General features: G+C 32.0%; 1 protein-coding gene across 1 annotated transcript; it reads left to right on the top strand.

The window, feature by feature from the left end:
- The first annotated feature begins 18,158 nt into the window (after positions 1 to 18,158).
- Positions 18,159 to 19,165, top strand: LOC100252125 (vacuolar iron transporter homolog 4). Its single transcript, XM_002268528.5, has one exon. The coding sequence runs from the start codon at positions 18,219 to 18,221 to the stop codon at positions 18,891 to 18,893; it is 675 nt and encodes a 224-aa protein (XP_002268564.1). The 5' UTR covers positions 18,159 to 18,218; the 3' UTR covers positions 18,894 to 19,165.
- The last annotated feature ends 3,480 nt before the right edge of the window (positions 19,166 to 22,645 follow it).

A 22,645-nucleotide genomic window follows, 5' to 3' on the forward strand; every position in this document is an offset into this window, starting at 1 on the left:
GAAGTCATGACTGCAACAATAGTTGACAGTACTAACTTGGACAGAGGATCTATGGTAGGTTTCGGGCAAGTTTTCTTCAAAGAAAAAGGATTGACAATAATGGATTTGGATAGGCACTTACGTTTCCTCTCGCGAAATCCGACCCTCAAGTTGGAAGTCATTTCCTCCTCCTCACAAATAATAGGGGGCACCAATTGACCAACCCTTGCTTCTGGTTTGTTGCTAGAAGATGAAGAGGACAAAGAGGATGAAGAAGACGAAGATGATAATGAAGACGGGGAGGCAAGAGACGGAGTCCTAGCCATCTGGACAGGACGAGTGACATACTTCTTATTCCTTTGAGTAGGAGGAGGAACCATAGAGCTAGAAGATAGACGACCAATAGCTGAAGCTTGCCTCAATGTTTCCTTTTGGTCTTCCTTTAGACGAGCCTGACATGCTTCAGAATCTACCAAACAAGAAACTTCGTAGAAAGGCAAATCCTTCAACATGAAGTGTTCGTTGGGTACTAGAGATGGAAGAGCCAATCGGGGAAACACTGGGATGATAAACGACTTGGGATTTTCTATTAGTGCCAATAGATTCTTGCCCGATAAGAGAATGTTGTGAGCTCATTCAATAGCATCTAGTTCGAACAACTTGTTGAGTCAGGCAAATGAAGCCTTTTCCATCCATTCTACAAGGTATCCCCGCCTCTCCTTACCTACATTAGATGAACATAAAGATCATGAGTAGATTTGCAATAAGGAGGAAATAACAATAAGATCTAAAGAAAGTGATAGAAGCACGGCCTACTCAAAATCTCCAATGAACGTTGTGGAGAAAAAACTCCGTTTGGGCCCTTAGATGAATTGCTCCAAGGGTTGGACACCAAAACATGCCCCTTAGCCCAACCTTTGCATGAATCTAGAAGACTGGTCACCAATTGGAGAGAAAGAATATGGACGGACAAATTGAACCTTTCCTTTTGGCTCATCTTGATAGTATAGATGAATAGGACTTCCAATAGGGAAAAATCCAGTTGGAAGAGCATGTCCAACACGTTATACCCCATCAATATTCGGACCATGTTCGAATAAAGAAAAACTGGAGGAATTTGTGTGAAATGAAGGAATTGTTTGAAGAGGGAAGGAATGGGGAGACGGAGCCCAGCGACAAATTGCTTCTTAGTAAAATATATCATGTTGTTTGGAAGGTCAGCAGAGGATAATGCCTCATTGTCTATTAGCTGAATTGGGATGGTGTCCGAAATATGAAAACAAACCCGAAATTCCTACTCAGACAGGACACCAATTGAACACTTCGATCTGAGGTACCCGACTTTAGTATTTTTTTCGTCCACCTTGTTGAAGTCTTCCATTGGTAGAAGTAATTCCTCATCTTTCCATTAGACTAAGTGTATCTAGGCCATGTGGAAACCTACGTGAGTTAACGTAGTTATTAGAACAAATCACCTGGCCCATTCGCCATTCGACGTCACCCAACAATATATAAATAAACTTAGACGGACTATAGTCTGAGCTTAGTCAGATTTGGCTACAAAAACTTGTAAAGCAAACCTCTTAGCCGACGACAAAGGAAAAGTCGCACCTATCGCCCCATCGCAACGGTAGCGAAAAGCATGAATCGATGACATAAACATAATGACGACACAAAAGCAGGCGGAGAGACCGAAAAACCCTAGATCTGGATATCAATACACCCATTTCCTCTCTAAACAAGCAACAAGAATGATCAAGGAAACAAAAAATCCAGAATCTGGACATCGATATGTCCATTTTCTCTTCAAACAAACAAGAATAACGCGATCCAAGAAGCAATAACAAGTACGGCGAAGAAATGAATGAGCGATAGGAAACTTACTGAAGTCAAGGCTAAAACGCTTCTTAGAGGAGAAAAGATCTTTCGATGGAAAATTGGTTATCGACGACGATGAAAGAAAAAATGAGCAATCGGTGGAAAGCGCAGTGACGGCGAAAGAGCAATCTATGCTAGAGAACTCTAAAGTAGGAGAAAGCCAAAATGTGACCCAAAAGTGTGGAGCCTCGCTATTTATAGGGATTAAAAACCTAGGCACCCTAAGGGACATGCCGTTTAGCAACGCTTTCTAAAGCCAAATGAAGACACACGCTGCATGACAGCCAACCTTGATTGATGTGACCCATCATTATAACCCCAAATGACATGTGTCCCTTGGCGCCCAAAAGCTTGAAAAAATAGATAATCCGTTCTGCCTCAACTCGTTAGTTACCCTACCAGACAGAAGCAGACAAATTAGGGGGCATTGTGGGGAGCTTCCCTTCACATGTCCTTCCCAAATTGAAGAACCCTTGGTTCGTCCAAGGTAAGTAGATGATCCATCAAGGGATCATTCCGTCTGGACCAAGATAAGCTCGGTTTGTTGCATGAGGAGAGAAATTTCTTTCATTCCTAATGCCAGATGGAATAGACAGACCAAGCCGATTAGGATTTCTAGACAAACAAACTAACCCAGTCGAAAATTCCATGCATTGGACAAATTGTTAATCACACCCAATGCTTGAGCAATAATCTAGATGTCATTTACGCCTAAAAATCAATGTCAATAAATTGTTACATTCAATCAGCGACATTGACAAACGTAAATGCATAATCAACTACATGGTTCGAGACTCTTGCATGACAACCAGAAAATGACACCAGTCAACAGCTCTTGCTTGGTATGATTGCCTAACCTGCCTGAGATGGTGGCGTTGACTGTTTTGTTAAAGCTTGATTTCTACCCTGATAATAATCATCATCACAAGAAAGACATGAATGCACAATTAGCATTGTGACGATGGTGCCATTCGTTCTATAAAAACCCCTTGAGAAACATGAAAAATGTACGCACGTATGTAGCCATTCAAAACCGTTGGATTCATCATTGCTGATTTCTTATTTAAGCTTCGGAGGGGTGTGCCCAGATCACCTGTCTAGACATCCTTCTGTGCAGGGAAGATGTTTGTTTGACTCCAATGAAGCTAGACGGACTTGTATCTAGTTAACACTACACTAACAAAAATTGGTTCATCCTTAATCAAATATAATACATTCTACATTAAAAGAAGTACATTATATGAGGTTATGAATGCTATGTTGACAAGTTATTTGACATTAATTGATGAGAATTAGCCATTTCTCCTTGCCTCACCATGCATGGTTAAGGGTTAATAACCTCAACTTATGTTAGAATGACTTACATCTTTCGTAAATTCTAGTATATTCTTAACAAAATTAGTACATCCTTAAAGAAAATTCGGTGCAATCTACATGAAAATAGGTACATTATATGAATGTTGATCCCTTAAGAGCAAAACATGATGTAACAATGTAAGACTTTGTTAATATTTATATTATGATTTTAGTTTTCACTTTGCTATTCTTATTTTGCATTATAGTTTAATTGAACATTTATGTTTGTATCACTTGCATTGTACATAGTTTAAGTGTATTAGGAGTTGCATAGAAGATTTTAGTACATTCTTAAGCAAAATTGGTACATCTTTAAGAAAAATAAAAAACATTCTACATGAAAATAAGTCCATTGTATGAACATTGAGCCCATGAATCATTCGACATTAATTTTGCTTAAGAATGTATCAAAATTTATGAAGAACATACCTAAATCCTTTAAACATAGTCTAGGTTATTAACCCGAGTAAGGATAAATGGATGATTCTCATAAATTATTATGAAAAGACATAGGTACATAAAGTTCATAGATGTCATGATTTCATATTATAATAGTAATTAAAATAAATGTTAGATATTGTTTCGATTATGACAAAAATTCATGATAAAACTTATAAAGTTCCAGGTAATAGGAATTAAAAGAAATATGACAACAAAAGTACAATTTATTGATTATATGGAAAAAAAATAGAGAAAAATAAAAAAAATATTGTTTATTCATAAAAATAATAAAAGAAAATTAATCATTCCCATAGCAGTATTTGTTTTTCAAAAAACCATATTTTTATTATCATTTTACTTAAGAGTGTTTATATATATTTTTATTTGTATATAATAATTATAAATTAAACATTTTAAGAAATAATAAACTTAAAATTTAAAATTTTACTTATATTTATAGTGATAATATCAAGTTATTTATTTATTTATTTTATAAAAGTATATAAATGTAGGATATATGAATAATAGTAGAAAAATGATGGGAAGGGACAAAGGTTTTTTTTTTCTTCAATATATATATATATACACACACTAATTTTTGAATTAATTTATGATTTAGTATGATTTCTTTTTACAAAACCTTGTAATAGATAAGAAACCTATTCACTATCATAATAATATTTTTATAATTTGAGAAATAAATATGATGACATACTCTTTCATGAAATTGTAATAGAAATTTGTGGATTATTAATGATTTTTATAGTAAATGAATATATTTAACAATATAAGTATTAGTATTATTATATTTTCTAGCCAATATATAATTATCTAATAATATCTAAGAACATATTATCTTTTTTTATTTATAATTTTCATTTTTCATTCCCCCACCCCCCTCCTTAACTATCAATTAATCACACAATGAGAAAGTAATAATAAAATGATAAAAACAATATTTTATTCTTTTGTAGACTCCAAAATTGGTCCTAAAACCTTTTTACATAAATTTTTTAAGTCCATTTGGTTAGTGAATTTTAAGCCAATTTCTTCTTTAGGCTTAACCGATTAGGATCCCATATATATAAAAAAATCTTAGGATTTCAAGGGCTCATTTTTCTCTCTCCTCTTTGACTAACTTTTTTCTCTCTTTGTCTCCATTTCTACCACTTACCTTCCTCTTTCTTGTTTTTTTTTCTTCTTCTTTCTCTCCCTCCTCTTCTCCATCCTACCACTTACAACTACCTCCTTCTTCCTATTACCCATAACCATCACCATCCACACGCCTCTCTCTATTGGAATTAATGTTGATATTTTATTGGTTAGTTGTAACTTTAGTTTGAGTCAAATAAATGTGGAATATACTATCCTAATTTTTAGAAAGTATTCACTATGTGTATTAATGGATTAGTGTTGGTCTATGTTTTAGGAAACACTCCTACATATGTTAATGGGGTAATATTAGTGGGCTAATGGTTGATTTATTTAAGATTTTGTTAGAATTTGATTGTGTATTTGAATGCAAATTCATGAATAAAAAGTGTGAGTCTAATTTAAATTAGACTTCTTGCCATATTCAAAGTTTTTATTTTTTATTTTTTTATTTCTCTCTTTGTAATAGTTGTAGAGAAGACAATTTTCTTTGGATTATCATCTGGTATCAGAGCCAGGTTAATCAAATGGTAAATATTATTGGTCTTATCCCACTCAACTTACCATTCCACTTTTTAAAGAAAGTGGATATGATGTTTTGAGCACAAAGATGAGGATTATTTTTAACTACCAAGATTTGTGGGAGCATGTGGATAAGGGTTATGAAGAAGAGGAGATACCTGTAAAGGTTAACAAAGATGTCTAAAAGAAATATGTTAAGGCATATTTTATTTATTTATTTATCCAACAAGCAGTTTCAAAAACTTTTTCCTCGAATTTTTACAGCAACAAAGTCCAAAGAAGCTTGGGATGCTTTGCAAATAGGATATCAAGGCTCAACTAAGGTACTTAATGTTAAACTTCAAGCCCTTCATGGGAAGTTTGGAAGTGTTATTCATGAAAGAGAATGATTGTCTGCATAACTACTTCTATAATATGTTGGGAATTGTGAACCAAATTCAAAAATATGGCGAATGATAACTTGATGAAAAAATGGTTGAAATTTTTTTGAGAAGCTTGCCTAAGAAGTTTGATCATGTGGTTACAATAACAACCATTGACGAGTTACTTAGTTATCTTCAATCCCATGAAGATAAGATTGAGAGATATGAAGAAACATATGTTGAAAATGATTTTTTTTTACCAAAATTGTTGTTTTCTAAAGATAAAACAAGTGGCAATGACAAAGAGTCTAGCAATAAAAGAGGAGGACATGGAGAACATTTCTCTCATGGAAAAAAAGGCAGAAGAAGTGAAAAAGGTGAAAGAAGTGGTAGGCCTTCATGTAACCATAACCACTACCAAAATGAGTTTGGTGAAAAAGGTGAAAGCTACAATTGTAAGTCAATCCAATGCTACTATTGTAAGAAATTTGGCCACAAAGAAAATATTGTTGACTAAAAGAAAAACATGTCAAATTTGTTTAAGAATGTGAAAGAGAAAGATAATGAGGAATCCAAAACTTTATTTCTTGATTGTTATTATGAATAGTGAGTGTAGTAATCACATGAAAACAAACTTGGATGCGTTTACAAGTTTGGATAAATCATTGATCACTCAAGTGAAAAAGGGTGATGGAGCAATCCAAGAAGCACAAGGTAGAAGTATTGTAAAGGTAAAATCAAGTGAAATGAGTTACATAACAAATTTCATTTAAGTTCCTGATTTAGATATAAGTTTATTAAGTTTGGGAAAGTTTCTATTAGAGGGCTACTCACTTGTTTTTTAAGACTTGGCATGTTTAGTCTTTCAAGATAAAACCAAAAGGCATTTTTCGATGAAAGTTCCCATGACCAAAAACAAAATTTTTCCTTTAACCCTTGGGTGGTGATACACATGCATATAGTGTTTTTGTACCTGGATATCTCCATTCCCTATACTTGGATGAAGTTAGAAGCATGAAAACATTGCTAGACTTTTCTAAATCTTATGCACAACGGAAAAAAAAATATTGCATTTTAAAAATATAACAAGATTTAGAATTTATAAACAAATACAATACCTCGATTTGGATGTTCCCAAATAATCCATGTGGTGAAGTTGAAACCTGAAGTATTTGGACGTCTCATACACCCAAAATCTTTCACCCAATGGCTCTAATTGATCTTTGCACTCCAAAGGTGGGTTTTTGGGAAGGAAAAGACTATGACTCTCTTTTCTCTAGAGGTGGAAGACGACTCTCATAAATACCTTAAGGTGGTATTTATAGGGTTTTCTAACTAGGCTAAAGTGACTTAAGCTCACTAAGGGCTTGGGTCACTTAATTTAGCCTCAAATGGGTCCTAATTGATTAATTAACTTAACAAGGCCATCTACTTAATCAATTAGTGCAATTCATATACCTTGCTCACTAACCCTTATGCAACCTTGCATAATTACCTAAACTTCTTTATGCCTAAAAGTGAACCTAGAGCCAGTTCAACCTTAATAAATTGTGCCATTAAGGTATACGAGTTTTTGCATTGACCATTAAGACCCATATGACTACTGGCTCCCTCAAAATCCAATTCCAAAGTTGATTCAACATCTTATTACAAAGAATTAAATGCACTCTAGTACCCTATATAAAGACAAAGCTTGGGTTTGTGACCTACTATATGTACTAGTGCATCTAATATAACAAGGTAGTGCTATCACCTATCCATATTACCTCTCTAATCATTGATTTACAAATCCCACTTATTATGTGGTCAATTGACATACTTTAGTTCCAAAAAGTATATATCAAATTTTCACTAAAAGAAATGTTATGACTACAATCTTCTAGATCACATGTCATTTGGATCACCAAAATGGACACATTATATTAAACCTATAAGATATCATGGTGCATCTATTAAGAATACATGTTGTCACCAACCTCCATCAACGGTGATCCAATCTATAGGGATATGTAACCACCTTAGGATCTCACCCACAAGTCAAAGCCTCCTATTAACTTTGGCATAGACTCAATATCCTCTTAAGGTTGAGAGTCTATGTGGTATAGTAGCTTAATGAATCATGACAATCGATAGCCTTACGTCATGCTTCTCCGTAGGTTTTGTCCAAAGCATACACACTAGTGCACTCACCATAAGAAACTCATCCCGACAACCAAGACAAGTCATCCCTCCAAAATGGAGGTAGTGCACTTCAATCACTACTGGATTGCCTAAATCCATGAACTAAATGTAGACAACTTATCTACTCACAAGGAACCCATGACTTGCATTCTTTTTATAACTCCTAATACACCTAAGTCATGTACAATATATGAGATATGAGTTAAATGCTTAAGTCAGTGTGAATGCATACAAAGGGATAACATGGAGACAATGAAGTCTAACTTTGTTACATCATGTCTTGCTTTTAGGAGCTCAATCCCAATAGTTTAATTGTTTGATGATAATTGGTTTTGGCATCATAGATTTGGGCATCTAAACTTTAAGAGTTTGTAATATTTGGCTAAAGAAAATCTAGTGCATGGTTTGCCTCATATAAAAAGTGTAGATGAAGTCTATGAGAGTTATTTGTTTAGGAGGTAGCATCAAGATGTTTTTCTAAAATGGAAAGCAAGGAAAGCTACAACTAATTGAATTGGTGCACGTAGATGTTTGTGGGCCAATGCAAACTTTTTCTCTTAACAATAAAAAATATTTTGTTATTTTTGTGGATGATTTTAGCGGGATGACTTAGTTCTATTTTTCCAAAGAAAAAACATAAGCATTTCCTATCTTCAAAAGATTCAAGAATCACGTCAACAAGCATAGTGGTTTTTTCTTAAAGATATTGCAAACAAATCATGGTAGTGAATTTTGTTCTTAAAACAAATATGTTTTTATAGCACATTGAATAGATATTAAAAGAAAAAAAAAGACCATTCTCTCAATTTTATGAAATAAGGGGGAAGAATAAAAAAATAAAACATAATATGAGAAAATAATTTCTTTTTGATATGAGAAAAGAATTACAAAAGAAATCGATCTCTACACATGAATGCTTTTGAATGTCTTTATTCTTAATTGAAGATCTATACCTTTCTTATGAATATGTATAACAATATCAGTTGGATGACTAGACCATCATAACTTTTTTTTTTTTTTTAATAAAAAAGAAATTGTAAAACCTTGATAGTTAAAAGAGGATGAAAAAAAAACACTAGCAAAGAAAAAAAAGCATACTATTCTACAAAATGATCTTAGATTGTTCAAACATCATTTAATATGTACCCCTCGTGAGAGTACGATTATATTTCTTCACCTTTGCTACTTGAGAGATCTTTGATTTAACACATTACAATGTTGTATAACTAACTTCTTCACCTCATGATATTACTTTTTTAAATAGATCAACTAGATTATCACTTGACTATATTTGTTAAATATTGATTTTGCCACACTTAGGAGCTTATGAGTATAAAGAAATTTGAGAGAGATATCCTTGGTTCCCTCACCTTTTTATTTTTAGTGGCATGCCAACTATGCTTTAAAAAGGCTAAAAAAATAAACATAGGGACCTAAAAAATAACTAACATTTACATATCAAAGTGACAATGATATTGATCATTTTGGATAAAACAAACCTACATTAATTGTCTTATGTATTGGGATAGAACCCTTAAAAACATGACATGACGTAACAAATGAGATTTTAGTTTCTACTATTCTATACTATTTGCATTAATATTTATTTGAGCATTCATGTCTGTATCACTTTCACTATACATGACTTGGTATATTAGGAGTCACGTAGAAGATCGATCTAACTCATGGTCCTTTGCAAGTTGATGAGTTGTTCATAACCAGTTTATGGGCTTAGGCAATACATCTAAAGTTATATTGCACTACCTTCTAATTAAAGAGATGACTTGTCTTGGTCATCAGGATGAATTTTCCATAACGAGTTCTCTAATGTATATGATTACATATTATATAGGACTTACGGTGAGCCATGAAATTGGTTATTGGATAGTTATAACTTTACCAAGTGACTATGCTACATGAGCTCTCATTAACCTTGAAATGATATTGAGCTAGTGCTAAGTTCTTCATTGGCTTTGACTTACAAGCAAGACCCTAAGGTGATCATAAATTCCCTATGGATTAAGTCATTATTGATTAAGGCAAGTGACAATAGGTATTCTTAAGATAGAGACTATGATATCTCATAGGTTTGAGATAGTGTATCTCTTTGGGTAATACTAAGGACTTATGATTATGAAATCTATAGTGTTGTAGTAATTTCTTTATTGGAATTGACATATGCTCTTAGTGAGGTAGAGTATGTTAATTGATCACATAGTTAGAGGATCTGAGACAAGGATGATAGAGATGATCTTGAGATGTTGATAACTTATACCTCAATTGATTATATAGACTTGTTCATAGAGACATGTAGTGTAGTAGGTCATAAACCTAAGAAATTAGTTAAATTGGATTTAATTAATTTATTTTTGGACATAATATGATACTAGAGTGTAGTTAACTCTCTATAGTGGGACATTGAATCAATTCAAAATTAGATTATGAAGGAGTTAGTATTTTCTTATGGGTCTCAATGGTCCCTATTTGAGCTCACTTTCTTTGGTGACACATTATTTTAAGGATTTAGGGGTTTCTTAATATTCATAAGTGAAAAATGGGTATTACTCAAATACCACTCGACTAATAATCAAAAGTCCAATAGGGAACCTAAAGGAGGGGTGAATGGGTGATTTAAAAAAAATCTAAATAAATTATTTATAAAATATGTCTAAACTTTATCTCAAGATTTTGCCCCAAATAAAAATCTTCTTTTTATGGTTAATTGATATCCAAATATTAACATTATATGTTGAGATATCGTATGGATAATAATAATAATAATAACCACTACCATAATCAACCTAACAAATTCAACAATAATCTCAACAAATTAATCAATAATTGGTTATGTGTATAACCACCACAACCACTAAGATAACAAATCAACTAACTCAATAACCAATTAACCAATCAAACCAAGATATTCAAAGTCATCAACTAGAAAATAAGTAGGAATAAATAGATATGTGCTTTTTATAAACGTCCTACAATATGTTAGGATTAATCAAATTAACTTAATCTAGGTACTTTAAACAAAATAAAAAATATAAAGAAATAGATAATGAGGCACAAGATTTTTATGTGGAAAACCCTTATAAACTTTTGGAGATAAAAAACCACTAGGTTTAAGACCTACCAATCTAAATCCACTATTTGAAATCAAGTTACACATATTTATCTACTGCTTTACCCTAAAGACTTACTCTTTAGTACCTACAACTTAATCCATCTCCACAATGCAACAACTCCATGTTGCTCCCTAGTAGATCCTTCGATCCATCTAAAGGGATTTACGTCTTCAACCAACAATTCACATATCCAAATCCTTGAATACGAGATCGGGAATGGTGTGACAATTAGGTGTTCTCTCAAGGGGTCTTTCTATAGAATAAGAGGTCTCTAAACTCTTAGATCTTTATGATCTTTAATCTCTTAGCTCGAATCTCTAACCCTTAAAGTGTTAGAAGAGAAGTATTTATAGGCAAAAGTCATAAAGATTTCGGTATCTTAAGTTTTCAAATTTGAGTTTGAGTGAAATTAATTCAAAATACATTTCTAAACTCGGTAAGATTATCATAACCACTTGAGCAGACTTAGACCCTTGAGCACTCCTATTGAGCGATTCCTATTGTTTGAGTGGGTTGATCGCTTGACTAGGATTACCCACTTGAGCGACCCCTGCTACTTTTTGAAAAATCATTTAAAAATATTTCAAGCCTAAAAATGATGTTGAACATTTTATACCTCAAATAAGCCTTATATGTCACAAGCCAAACCTTTTTAGACGCATCTGTAACTTCCCGGTTGGACGACAACAACCCTTGATCTTCAATGGAGAACAAGTCACTATCTAGAAAGACTTTTATGAACAAACTTTAATGGGAACAAAATTGTCAAGAATTACACAAGATTCAATGTCCTAACAATAAGTGTGCACAAGGGTATTTTGATAAAAATGTAAAATTTCATAAGAGCTTATGAATGGTCTTTCTAAATTGTGCTAATAAATTAATTGAAACCTAATAAAACTAGTTAATTAATTAGGACCCAGTATATTATGTTAAGTGACCCAAACCCAATATGAGGTTAAGTTACTTAGGTCCATAAAGAAGCCTATATAAACCCACTTAGAGTTGAAGGTTGGACAAGTTCTTACTCATCATCTTCTAGAGAGAAAACCCTATCTTTCATCTTTACAAAGATAGAAGTGCACCCTTCTTTTGTGCCAAGGTTAAAGAGAAAGCCATTAGATAGAAGATTTGTGCGTTTTGAGACCATCTTCATTGAACTAGAATAAGATTTGGGAACATCCAGATCCAAAGATAAAATTTTCTTAGCCATAGATATGAGATAATTTTCTTAATAAAAACTTTTGTGTGCTTAGATCTAGATCTTTATAAAGTTTAGATGCATGCACCTTTATGACCCAAAGTTTGAAATGGTTTTTCTAGATATTTTAACACCATGAAGATGTTATTTTGACTTCATTCTAATATCTAAAAAAGGATGGAGAACTATATCTTTCTAGCAAATTGATAGAAAATATTATGCCAATACTTATGAATAATATGCAAAATACATTAGAACAACAATTGTACTAAGACATGGTACCTATGAACCAATTAATTTTTTATCATCTTCTTTAGGATGAAAGAGTCCTTTATTACTTCAAGAGAACATATTATCATAAGGAAACTCAATGAGTGTGATTTGTCTATATGAAAGAACATCAAAACATTTTCTATATAGATTGGTAGATTAATATTCTATTTTGAAAATGCTTGATCTGTAGACCAAGAAATTTTTTTGCTTTTCTAAGATCTTTCACTTCAAACTTTTTTTAATAATTAGTTATTCTCATGAGCTCTTCATGCCTTTCTACAAGGTTCAAATCATCTATGTATACTATAATAATCACAAATATAGTTTCTGATTTCAGGGATCTTCATATATATGTTATCATATATCCATGGATTTTTATAAATAAGTTGGGACTACATCCACGAGACGTATATCTAATCTTTCTAGAACTATTAGATTTATAAGATATTGAAAAATGGTTGTTTCTATGAACAATGAATGTGTTTCTCATAGTCAAGATCAAGTCTATGTGAAATCTTATGTGACAAGTCAATCTTGTATCTTATTATTTCATTTTTTTTATTATGATTTCATACAAATACCCATTTAAACTTTATATTATTAGGCATTTAGACTATAACTTCCAATATTTTCTCATTTTTGTCAATGATTTTGGCTTTGTTTAAACGACTTCTTTCCATTTTTGCCAATCATTTTTATGTTAGCATTTATCCACATTTTGTTCGAGGTCTTCATCATATATAATGATGTCAATTTTCATCTAGAAAGAGAAAGCATGATCTATAAAAGTGTTATTTTGATCCAATATTTCTCTTGTATATCCATTATTTACTGAGATTTCTTTGTTTTTAGGAACCTGCACCACTTTAAAGGTGAGTCTTTCAATATTAGCTTCATCTATTGTTATTTGTGTACTTTAAGGGTGAGTCTTTCATATCTATTTCATATACAATTATTTGTGTATTTACTTGAACCTTGTAAGTCATTTTTATTAATTCTTTTGTGTATTCTCTTTTAGAGTTCAGCCATCTTGATTATATAAGTTCTTTTGTTATATTTTCCTTGTTTCTGGAACTATATCTTCAGCGTTGAGAGGTCTACCATGCTCCAGGCATGTCTTAGATTTACTTATTATGACAATAATTGATTGTCTTATGGGGATAAAACTTTGTGATGAAACATTTGTAGTTGGAATTTATGATTTGATCCATTTCTTTTAAGTCTATGAATGCATCTAGTAGCTAATTTATAATTCTTTACAATTGAATGATCCTTTGAACTTCTAATTCACATTGATTTGAGTGAGGATCAAGTTAAGTCAAAGTTGATACATTCTATTCAATTCGTCCTTCTTGTAGAGTCAATGCATTTTCTTATTATTATTCTAGAATTGGATTTCCTCCCCTTAATGGTAAGAAAATTTTCTTAGCAAAATTATAGTTTGCAAAATTTTTATCTATTAAGGATCTAAGATATCTTATTATGGATGGAAAATTAAAACCAACATAAACACCAAGTTGTCCTTGAGATCCCATCTTAGTCTATTGTGATGGTGCAATGAGAATACATATATAGCACAACAAAAACTTCATAACTAGGAAATATTAGGTTGTTGATCAATGTAAAGTTAGAAAGGGGATAAATCATAATCACCCATGGGACAAAGGTGGATTAAAGCCACTTCATGAAGGACAACATGTCTCTATATAGAAGTTAGAAGTTTATCCTCGTGAGTAAGGGATGAGCCATGAGTAAGGGATGCCTAATGTCAATACCAATCAATATACAATAATAAAGAAATGTTTGGAAGGAAAACTCTCTTGCCTTATGTAGACAACTTTTCTTAATAGGATAATCCAAGAATTGAGCCCTTAGATGCATTAGTTGAGCAAGTATAGCCTATTAAAGGCAACGTTGTGGGTAGACAAAAGGAAACATGTGATCATCTAGTTAAAGTATTTACTAATCCCTTAAAATTATAAAATGGTCCACAAGAATAGTTAATGAGCCCACAGATATCACCCCGAATTTGTTTTAGAAAAATTGGTAACTCACTAGTTGAAGTATTTAGTGAAGGATGGTCTTATAACTAACTTGCTTTGTCAAGAAGCAACTCAATTATAATTATTAGGTAAAAGAATCCTTTGGTTCTTAAAAGGACGCTCATTGGAGTAATATATATATATATATATATATATAATGATAATTGGCTTCATCATAAAAGGCCTTAGGTGACCAATTCATTCATGCATACCAAAGTTCAATTTATTTAGGTAATTGAGTTTTTGGTTTACTAAAGCATATGACTCAATTAGTTTGATGGTTGTATGATATGATCCGTAAGATTAAGCAAAGAGTTTCTCCAATATATGCTTTTATCAAAAAATAATTGAAGTAATATGAAAATATTAATTCAATATTACCATGATTCATAGTCTCACTATGATATCTATTTTAATGGATACCTTAACAATTAAGCAGATTTCTTCTAGATCTAGTAGAATATAATGCATCATTAATATAGAATTTGGTTTCACCTAGTAACATAGTAGTCCCTCCTTCAAAGCCTTGAATCAAGTTTATAGAATGTAACATGAAGTACTTTTGTTGATGTAGGATTGTATGTTATCTTAGAATCTAAGAGACATTCATCTCCATTGTGTATTGTATAGTGTATCAATTGAGTACAAAATAAATATGTAGAAAGTCATGCACTAAAAAATATTAAATAAACCTTAGAAAATAATGTATATAGAAAGGATAACATAGGAAAAATGTTTCTAACCATGGTAGACATTATCATCACCAATCAAATAATTAATTTTTCTACTTGAATCTTCAAAGAAGTCTAAAGCATCCTAATTAGTCATGTCTAAATTGTCATCACTATCAACAAAATTCCTTCCAACATGCTTCCCTTTTGTTTTTATCAAAATTTGGTAAATGTCAACTAAATGTTTCCATGTATGATAGATACATTACCTATACCCTTTCATTCGTTCTTATGGGTCTTTTTGCCTTATACATCTTACCCTTCTTTGAGAAAGCTTCTACATTATTCCATTTTTGGCGTTAGGGTGCATTTTTTTTTTCTATCCTAATAATGACTATGATCACCACTTGGGAATTATGTCTACTATAGTCCTAACCATATTCTCATTCATGTCCATGCCTTTGTTCATGGAATGATGTGGCATCTGCTTTAGATAATGGCATAAATCTAGTTGGATGTGATTGATGATTTTTCAATATAAACTTGTTATCTTATTTAGTGACTAGAAGATATGGGATGAATTATGTATATTTAGTACAGCTACTTTCTCAATATTGTTATTGTAAAAGCATATTCTTTTAATTCTATTTTGGAAGAGTTTGTTCCTCTAATACCATATCCTTTCTACCAATGGAGGTTCCTAAATATATTATTTACAAGTACAACACATCAATTATTTTTAAAAAAAATTATGTTACAGTTGACTTTTATGGTTAACCGAAGAATTTAACCATTGATTTTTTTAGTTAAAAACAAATATATTTTCGTAGAAAATTTAGCAAATATTAAAAGAGAAAATTATTCCCTCCCATTTATAAGATTTGAGAATTTTAAATTTTTATTTTTATTTTTATCAAATTTTTTATGTTTTATATTGAAAGGGGAAATTATTCCTTCAAATTGATGATGTCTGGAACCAAATTTATATCTCTTTGTTATTTTAATGATTCTTTCATAATGCAAAGTAACTCATACCATATGACTATTGGACAAATCAAGTAACTCATAGATAGCCAAAGCTTGTACTACTTAGTCTCATAATCGATAATCAAGAACCCATTGTTTCAACTTTTGAGGAAACAACAGATCATATAAAAATATAAAATATTTTATATAAGAACCTTTACTTAGATATTCAAAACATAGTATTTTGTTTGAAGTTATAATTACATGGCATGCATTCTAAATCTCCAACAAATTATATAAATAATTAATTCTAAAAATCTTTGAGGTCGTGACAATATGAAATAGGATAAGAGGTGAGAAAACTTATCTTACTACATGTTTGATGCAGGATGAGATGGAATAACTATATATATATATATATATTAACAATATAATTTAATTTTTTTATTTATAAATTTTAAACATTTTAATTATGAATATTTTTACCAAAGAAAAAAAAAATTATGAATAGCCCAAATTGCTTCTTTCTCTCTCTTTTTTTTTTTTTTTTAAAGTACATGATTTATTATTAATTATAAATTGTAAAATGATTTTAAAATAACACTAAACATGAGGGACATTTTACATTTTTTACTACTAAATATAAGAGAGATTTCACATTTTTTTTAATACTAAACATAAGAGGGATTTCACATTTGTTTAATACCAAATATCAAGATGTGATATTTTTTACTTTAAAAAAAATGCTGAATGTTGAGATGTAACATATATTTTTCATTTTATTTTTTAATTGTTATACAAACCAAATATACGCATGTCAATAAGACATCTCACTAAATATGATATTTTACTATATTATTTTTATCTACTACAAGAAAAAAGGGAAATAATTATGCTTTTTAAGAGTCAAGAAAAGTTAAAGATAATGCTTCTTCTAACCTGTCATTGTATGTTTCATTCAACAGTGACGCTTTTAAGAATGTTATAATTTATTGAAAATAATATTTTAAGATATGTATATCCTAAATATTTTATCTAACCAATAATAGTTTAAAAAGGATTTGTTGATGAGTGGAAAGTTTGATTGAAGAAGGGAAAAAGGATATGGTCATAGCCCACTTTTTAAAAACGAGGAGCCGGTGGCCTCAGTGTGGAATGAATACTCCAATTTATATATCTACTCTCCAATAGTGTCTTGTGCATTCCTTTTGGTAGTGAGAAGCTGATGGCCTTTTTGTGTGGAGTGCACACTTCCTTTAATTACTAATAATATATTTTTCACCTAATCTCTTTTGGATTCTCTTTAATGTTGAGGGGAAGTTTGTGGAAAGCACACTCCTAATTAATACTGATCTTTCCTACTCGTTGGCTCTCTCTTATTAAATCCATGTGAAGTGCTCTCCAATTCAGCAATCCATAGCTTTAAGTGATTCATTGTTTAGATATAGCCAACCCACTAATTAATTAAGACTGATTGAAAAAGTCACCCAAGAATTAAAGATCCATATTCTAATTGTACTTAGAATTATAAAGATACTGAAAATGAAACATATGAATGAGTAGTAAACATCGAGTTTGTTAGTTTGTTCAATGCTTTTGCTAGGTTGGGGATGGTGTAAATTTGCCATTCTACTCAAGTGATGGCTCTAAAAATAGGTCGGTGCTTGATATGATGTTGAATGTCATAAAGTATTTGATGTTTCTCGTTGGATATGGGTTAATTTTTTTATGAAATAGTTAAAACTCGCTACAAAAATTGGTGTCATGTTCTTATCTTTGTAAAAGTTTTGAAATGCTACTGTTCTACACTGATGACCTTTTAAAAAAAAATAGCAGTTCTCTTGCATGATAAGTCTTATATTAAAATTTGAGTGTCTTAAGAAGCTTTGTGTCTTCCACGTACTAGCTATCTTCGCCTTTTCCCCACCACTATGATCAATGTCCTAACAGCAAGTGGAAATCCGCCCCTACAAATACCCTTCATGAGGGCCTCTGCAAACCACAAAGCAATTCATCTCCTCTTCATTTTCTTCTTGTTAGTTACCTTTTGTCTTCATTTGTTCTCCATGGCTACCCTTGAACTTCATGGCCAACAGTCACTTAACCATGTTGAAATTTCAATTCATGGGAATCACTCTTTGCCGCATGAACATTGCCAAGAAGGAGAAGCTGAGGATTTCGACTACTCTAAGAGGGGACAGTGGCTTCGAGCTGCTACGTTGGGGGCCAATGATGGGCTGGTCTCCATCGCATCACTGATGATGGGCGTTGGAGCTGTCAAGGAAGATATCACGGCCATGATTCTTGCTGGTTTTGCAGGGTTGGTTGCCGGGGCTTGTAGTATGGCTATAGGAGAGTTTGTCTCCGTGTATACTCAATTGGACATAGAATTAGCTCAAATGAAGAGAGACAAGAGAAGGAGAGACAGCACAGAGAATGAGGAAAAAACTGAGAATGAGAAACTGCCAAATCCTTTTCAGGCTGGTATAGCATCTGCCTTGTCTTTTGCTCTAGGGGCAATGATTCCATTACTGGCAGCTGCATTCATAAGGGAGCATAAGGTGAGGCTAGGTGTTGTTGTTGCCGCTTCGAGCTTGGCATTGTTGGCATTTGGGGGGCTAGGAGCAGTGCTTGGGAGGACTCCTGTGGGGCGGTCATGTGCTCGGGTTCTAGTTGGAGGCTGGATGGCTATGGCTATTACATTTGGGCTCACCAGGTTGATTGGAGCAACTGGGCTTTAATGTGGTTGCTGGCTTTGAGTTATTCCTCACTCCTTCCCTTTTCTCTTTCCGTGTAGTATATAGGTAAATTTCTGCTTGAATTGATAATTAAGCAGTTCATGATTTGCATTTAAACCTTTATGCAGCTTAAAATTTCTGTAAGATGTTTTGGAGTAATTTAACTACATTCGTCCATACTGAGTCCATTCGACTATTAATTGAAAGCGGGGTGTTGTATGAACATAACATGTTGCTTTCTGAAATTTCTAATGGAGATGAAAATAAATCTACTGAAGGAAGAGTTGACATATATAGAAGCGCCTAATCTGTAGACGGCATGAATGTGAAACTTAACAATGCAGAAATTCAGATCACTCCTCACAAGGAGGAGACATAGGATTGGTGTTTGGAAAGGATTGTGCCAATGACAAACTGGACTGTGCCAAGAGTATTAATATATTTTTTGTGTTTCAAATGGAAAATTCAAATTTATAGACAGACCATTCAATGGTGACCTTTAGACTTGATGTTAGTGTTTATCAAAATTACGAAGCAAATGAGTAGAAAATAAAGAAAAACATGATATTTTTAATGTAATTCGATAATTAATGTGATCCTTACATCCATATAGTGCACTAACACTAAAAAATCCACTAATGAAAAGAAAAAAAAAAGGTTATAATGATGAAGCACTCGAAGACTCCTTTCAATTGCGGTCATGTTCTTTAAAAAGAAAGTCCTAAAAACATAACTGGGTTAAATACGTAATGGTGACAAACTCATCTTTCATCACATAAAAAAAGACATAATAGGGTTAAATGTATAACGAGCTCAATTCTCAGCATCCCGAGCGAAGCGCAACAAAACTGATTCAAACTTTACAATCAAATGGTTTCTTTTCTATGCTTGCTTTTCCACTTTTGGTGGTATTTTCTCCTTTACTAAACTAGTTTTGTTCATGGTGGTTATGTGAAATTGGTTCAGTGACTTTTATGCATTAGCACTCCTTTGTGTACAATTTTAGCCAAGTGGAATTTTTCTTCTTAATTTCTTCAGTATGTAAAATGAAATGAACCTATAATCCAGAATAGAGAATCATGGTTAGGTGACTAATTTCCTTGATCCAACTAATGTTCGGAGAATGCTAATATCATATGGCTTCATGTAAGGTTTACAAATTTTTCCATCAGAAATGTAAAATTATATATTTATCACTGGATGGGTAGTAAAAAAAATTATATCAAAGAAAGCTCAATTAGCTTAGAAAAGAAAGTCTGACCCATTTTAGAATCTGTAGGAGTGGTTCTTAGAGGCTTAGAAGCATTTCTTATCACTTAGAAGCCTTTTGTTTATAAAAATTAGTTCTTCAATAAATTTTTAAAAATTTAGATAATGACTTGAATTCATTTTTGTACTAGTATTTTATAGGAGTTTCTTCTAAAAATGATTTTTTATTATGTATTTCATTACCAAATTCAAAAATTAATTAATGCTCCATAAAAGTGATTTGATAGAAATGGTATCAACAGAAATGCTAACTACAGTAGACTAAAAGGATATTTACGAAAATCACTCCCAAAGTCCTTCAGTCATATATGAACCCTAAACTTTAAGGTCTTGTTTGGAAATCATTTAAAAAAACAATTCTAAAAAGTGGTTTTTAAAAACTGTTCTCTAATATTTTGTAAAACAAAAGTCTATTGGGAAGTTGAAATTTTTTAACTTGATTTTAATATTTTTAAATATGTTTTAAAAATAATTTTATATTTAGCGCGCTTTTTTTAATCATTCTATATGTTTATATAATTATTTTTTAAAATAACTCTAAAAAAACAAATAAAAACAACTGAAAATAAGTAAAAAAATATTCTCTTAAAATATTTTATTTTATATTCTTAAGAATAGAAAATAGAAAACAATTTTTTTATTATCAAACATGTTTTTTTTTTTTTGTGTTTTTATTGAAGAATAGAAAACTTAATTGCCAAACAAGCCCTATATATCTTATCCATGTGACAGCCATGATAATTAATTTGAGTCCTTTATTACAAGAATTAGAGTCCTTTATTCTTATTACATCAAATTTAAATTTCCTCTCCGGGATGATGTCTTGGATCATAAGGCCTAGTTTGGCTTAACTTTTTGAACAGCTTAAGATTACAAAAAGATTTATATGAAGTGTTGAACTTAATATTTTACATATATATTAATAAAATCTTCTACTTTTGATAAAAAAGAGCTTCACTTAGTAATACAGTTACACTAAACCAACACCAGATCTCCAAAGAATCAGAAAGCTCATTGCATAGACTCTAAAATGATATGATTTAAAGAAGGAAATGTAAAACTAATTAATTAAAGGAGAGGGAAAGGGAGTTCCATTTTTTATGTTGTGTGGGGGAAGCCAGTGGACTTAGTGTTGAATGCACACTCCAATTTACTATTAGTATGCATCTTCCTACAATCCCTTTAATAGTGAGGAGCTGGTGGCTTTCTTGTGGAGTGCACACTCCTTTCATTTTACTAATGATATCTATCTTCCCACAATCTGTGTTAATTATTTTAATTAATAGTGAAGAGTTGGTAGCTTTCTTGTGGGAGGCACACTCCCTTCAATTTATTAGCACTATATTTTCAGCTAAATCTCTTTTAGATTCATTTTAGTATTGAGAAATTGCTCGTGGAAGGCACACTCCTAATGCCGATCTTAATTTACTAATGTGTATCTTTTAGCTGCACCTTTCTCCATCCTCTCTGAAGTGCTCTCCTATTCAGCAATCCATCCATTGACAGAAATGACCAGAGAAACAAAGATTCTGCACGAAACGAATCTAGTTGATCATCACACGGCTCACTAGATGTGTACTAGATGGATTCATAGAAACTAGGTTTAAGAGGTGGACACAAGTAAAGAAAAATGTATGATCATATAGGTAAGACTCAGAAAATATAGAAAAAACTGAAATGTATGGGCAACTAGTAGAGCTATCGAGTACATTTAAGGGATATTTGATAAGGTCAGGGCAAGAGAAAAATAGGCCTCAAATTTTTTTGGCAAGTCTACAAGAATTTCACTAATAGGACTAAGAGGGTTGAAGCAACTCACAAAGCATGAAGACAATTGTTTTCATGAAATAAAGGCTATCACTTTATCTATGATGTTAACATAACATCTAAAATTGTCTTTAAGTTACATATGTGATGCCAAGACAATTTCATTCTCATGGAATGCAGGGAATGAGATGTATATTTATGAGTGGGAAGTCCAAAATTCAGCAATTCAATTCCAATATTGAAAAGGTTGAGAACAAGGGTAGGAAGCAGATTTATTTTTTATCATTTCTACATTAGGTTTTGTCCATGAAAAGAAATTTAGCTTTGCTTCAATTCTCAATAATGTTACTTCCTCTGAGGTAAATATGTTGCTCTTTGAAATGCTTCCTTGATAGACTCAATGACTCAATAGTTAAATTTTTGTAAAATCAAAGAACATTTATATTTGGAGAACCAAACCAGAGGAGTAAATCTAGCATCACTCTTCCTCCAACCCAGTTCCACAAGTTAATCAAGTTAATCACAATAAGAAAATGTTTTCTTTCTTCTTAAAAAGGTAGAAAGCATGTATTAGAAGAAATAGCACTTCCTTACATTTTGAAACTATACTTTTGTTAAAATTAATTTAAAATCTAACTTTGAGAAGCTTGTGCCTTCCCTACTATCTTCCTCTTTTCAGCCACTTGCCTATACTACCAGCACCTGCAAATCCAGCTCTA

This window comes from Vitis vinifera, chromosome 12 (assembly GCF_030704535.1).
Source record: "Vitis vinifera cultivar Pinot Noir 40024 chromosome 12, ASM3070453v1".
Taxonomy (NCBI): Eukaryota; Viridiplantae; Streptophyta; class Magnoliopsida; order Vitales; family Vitaceae; genus Vitis; species Vitis vinifera.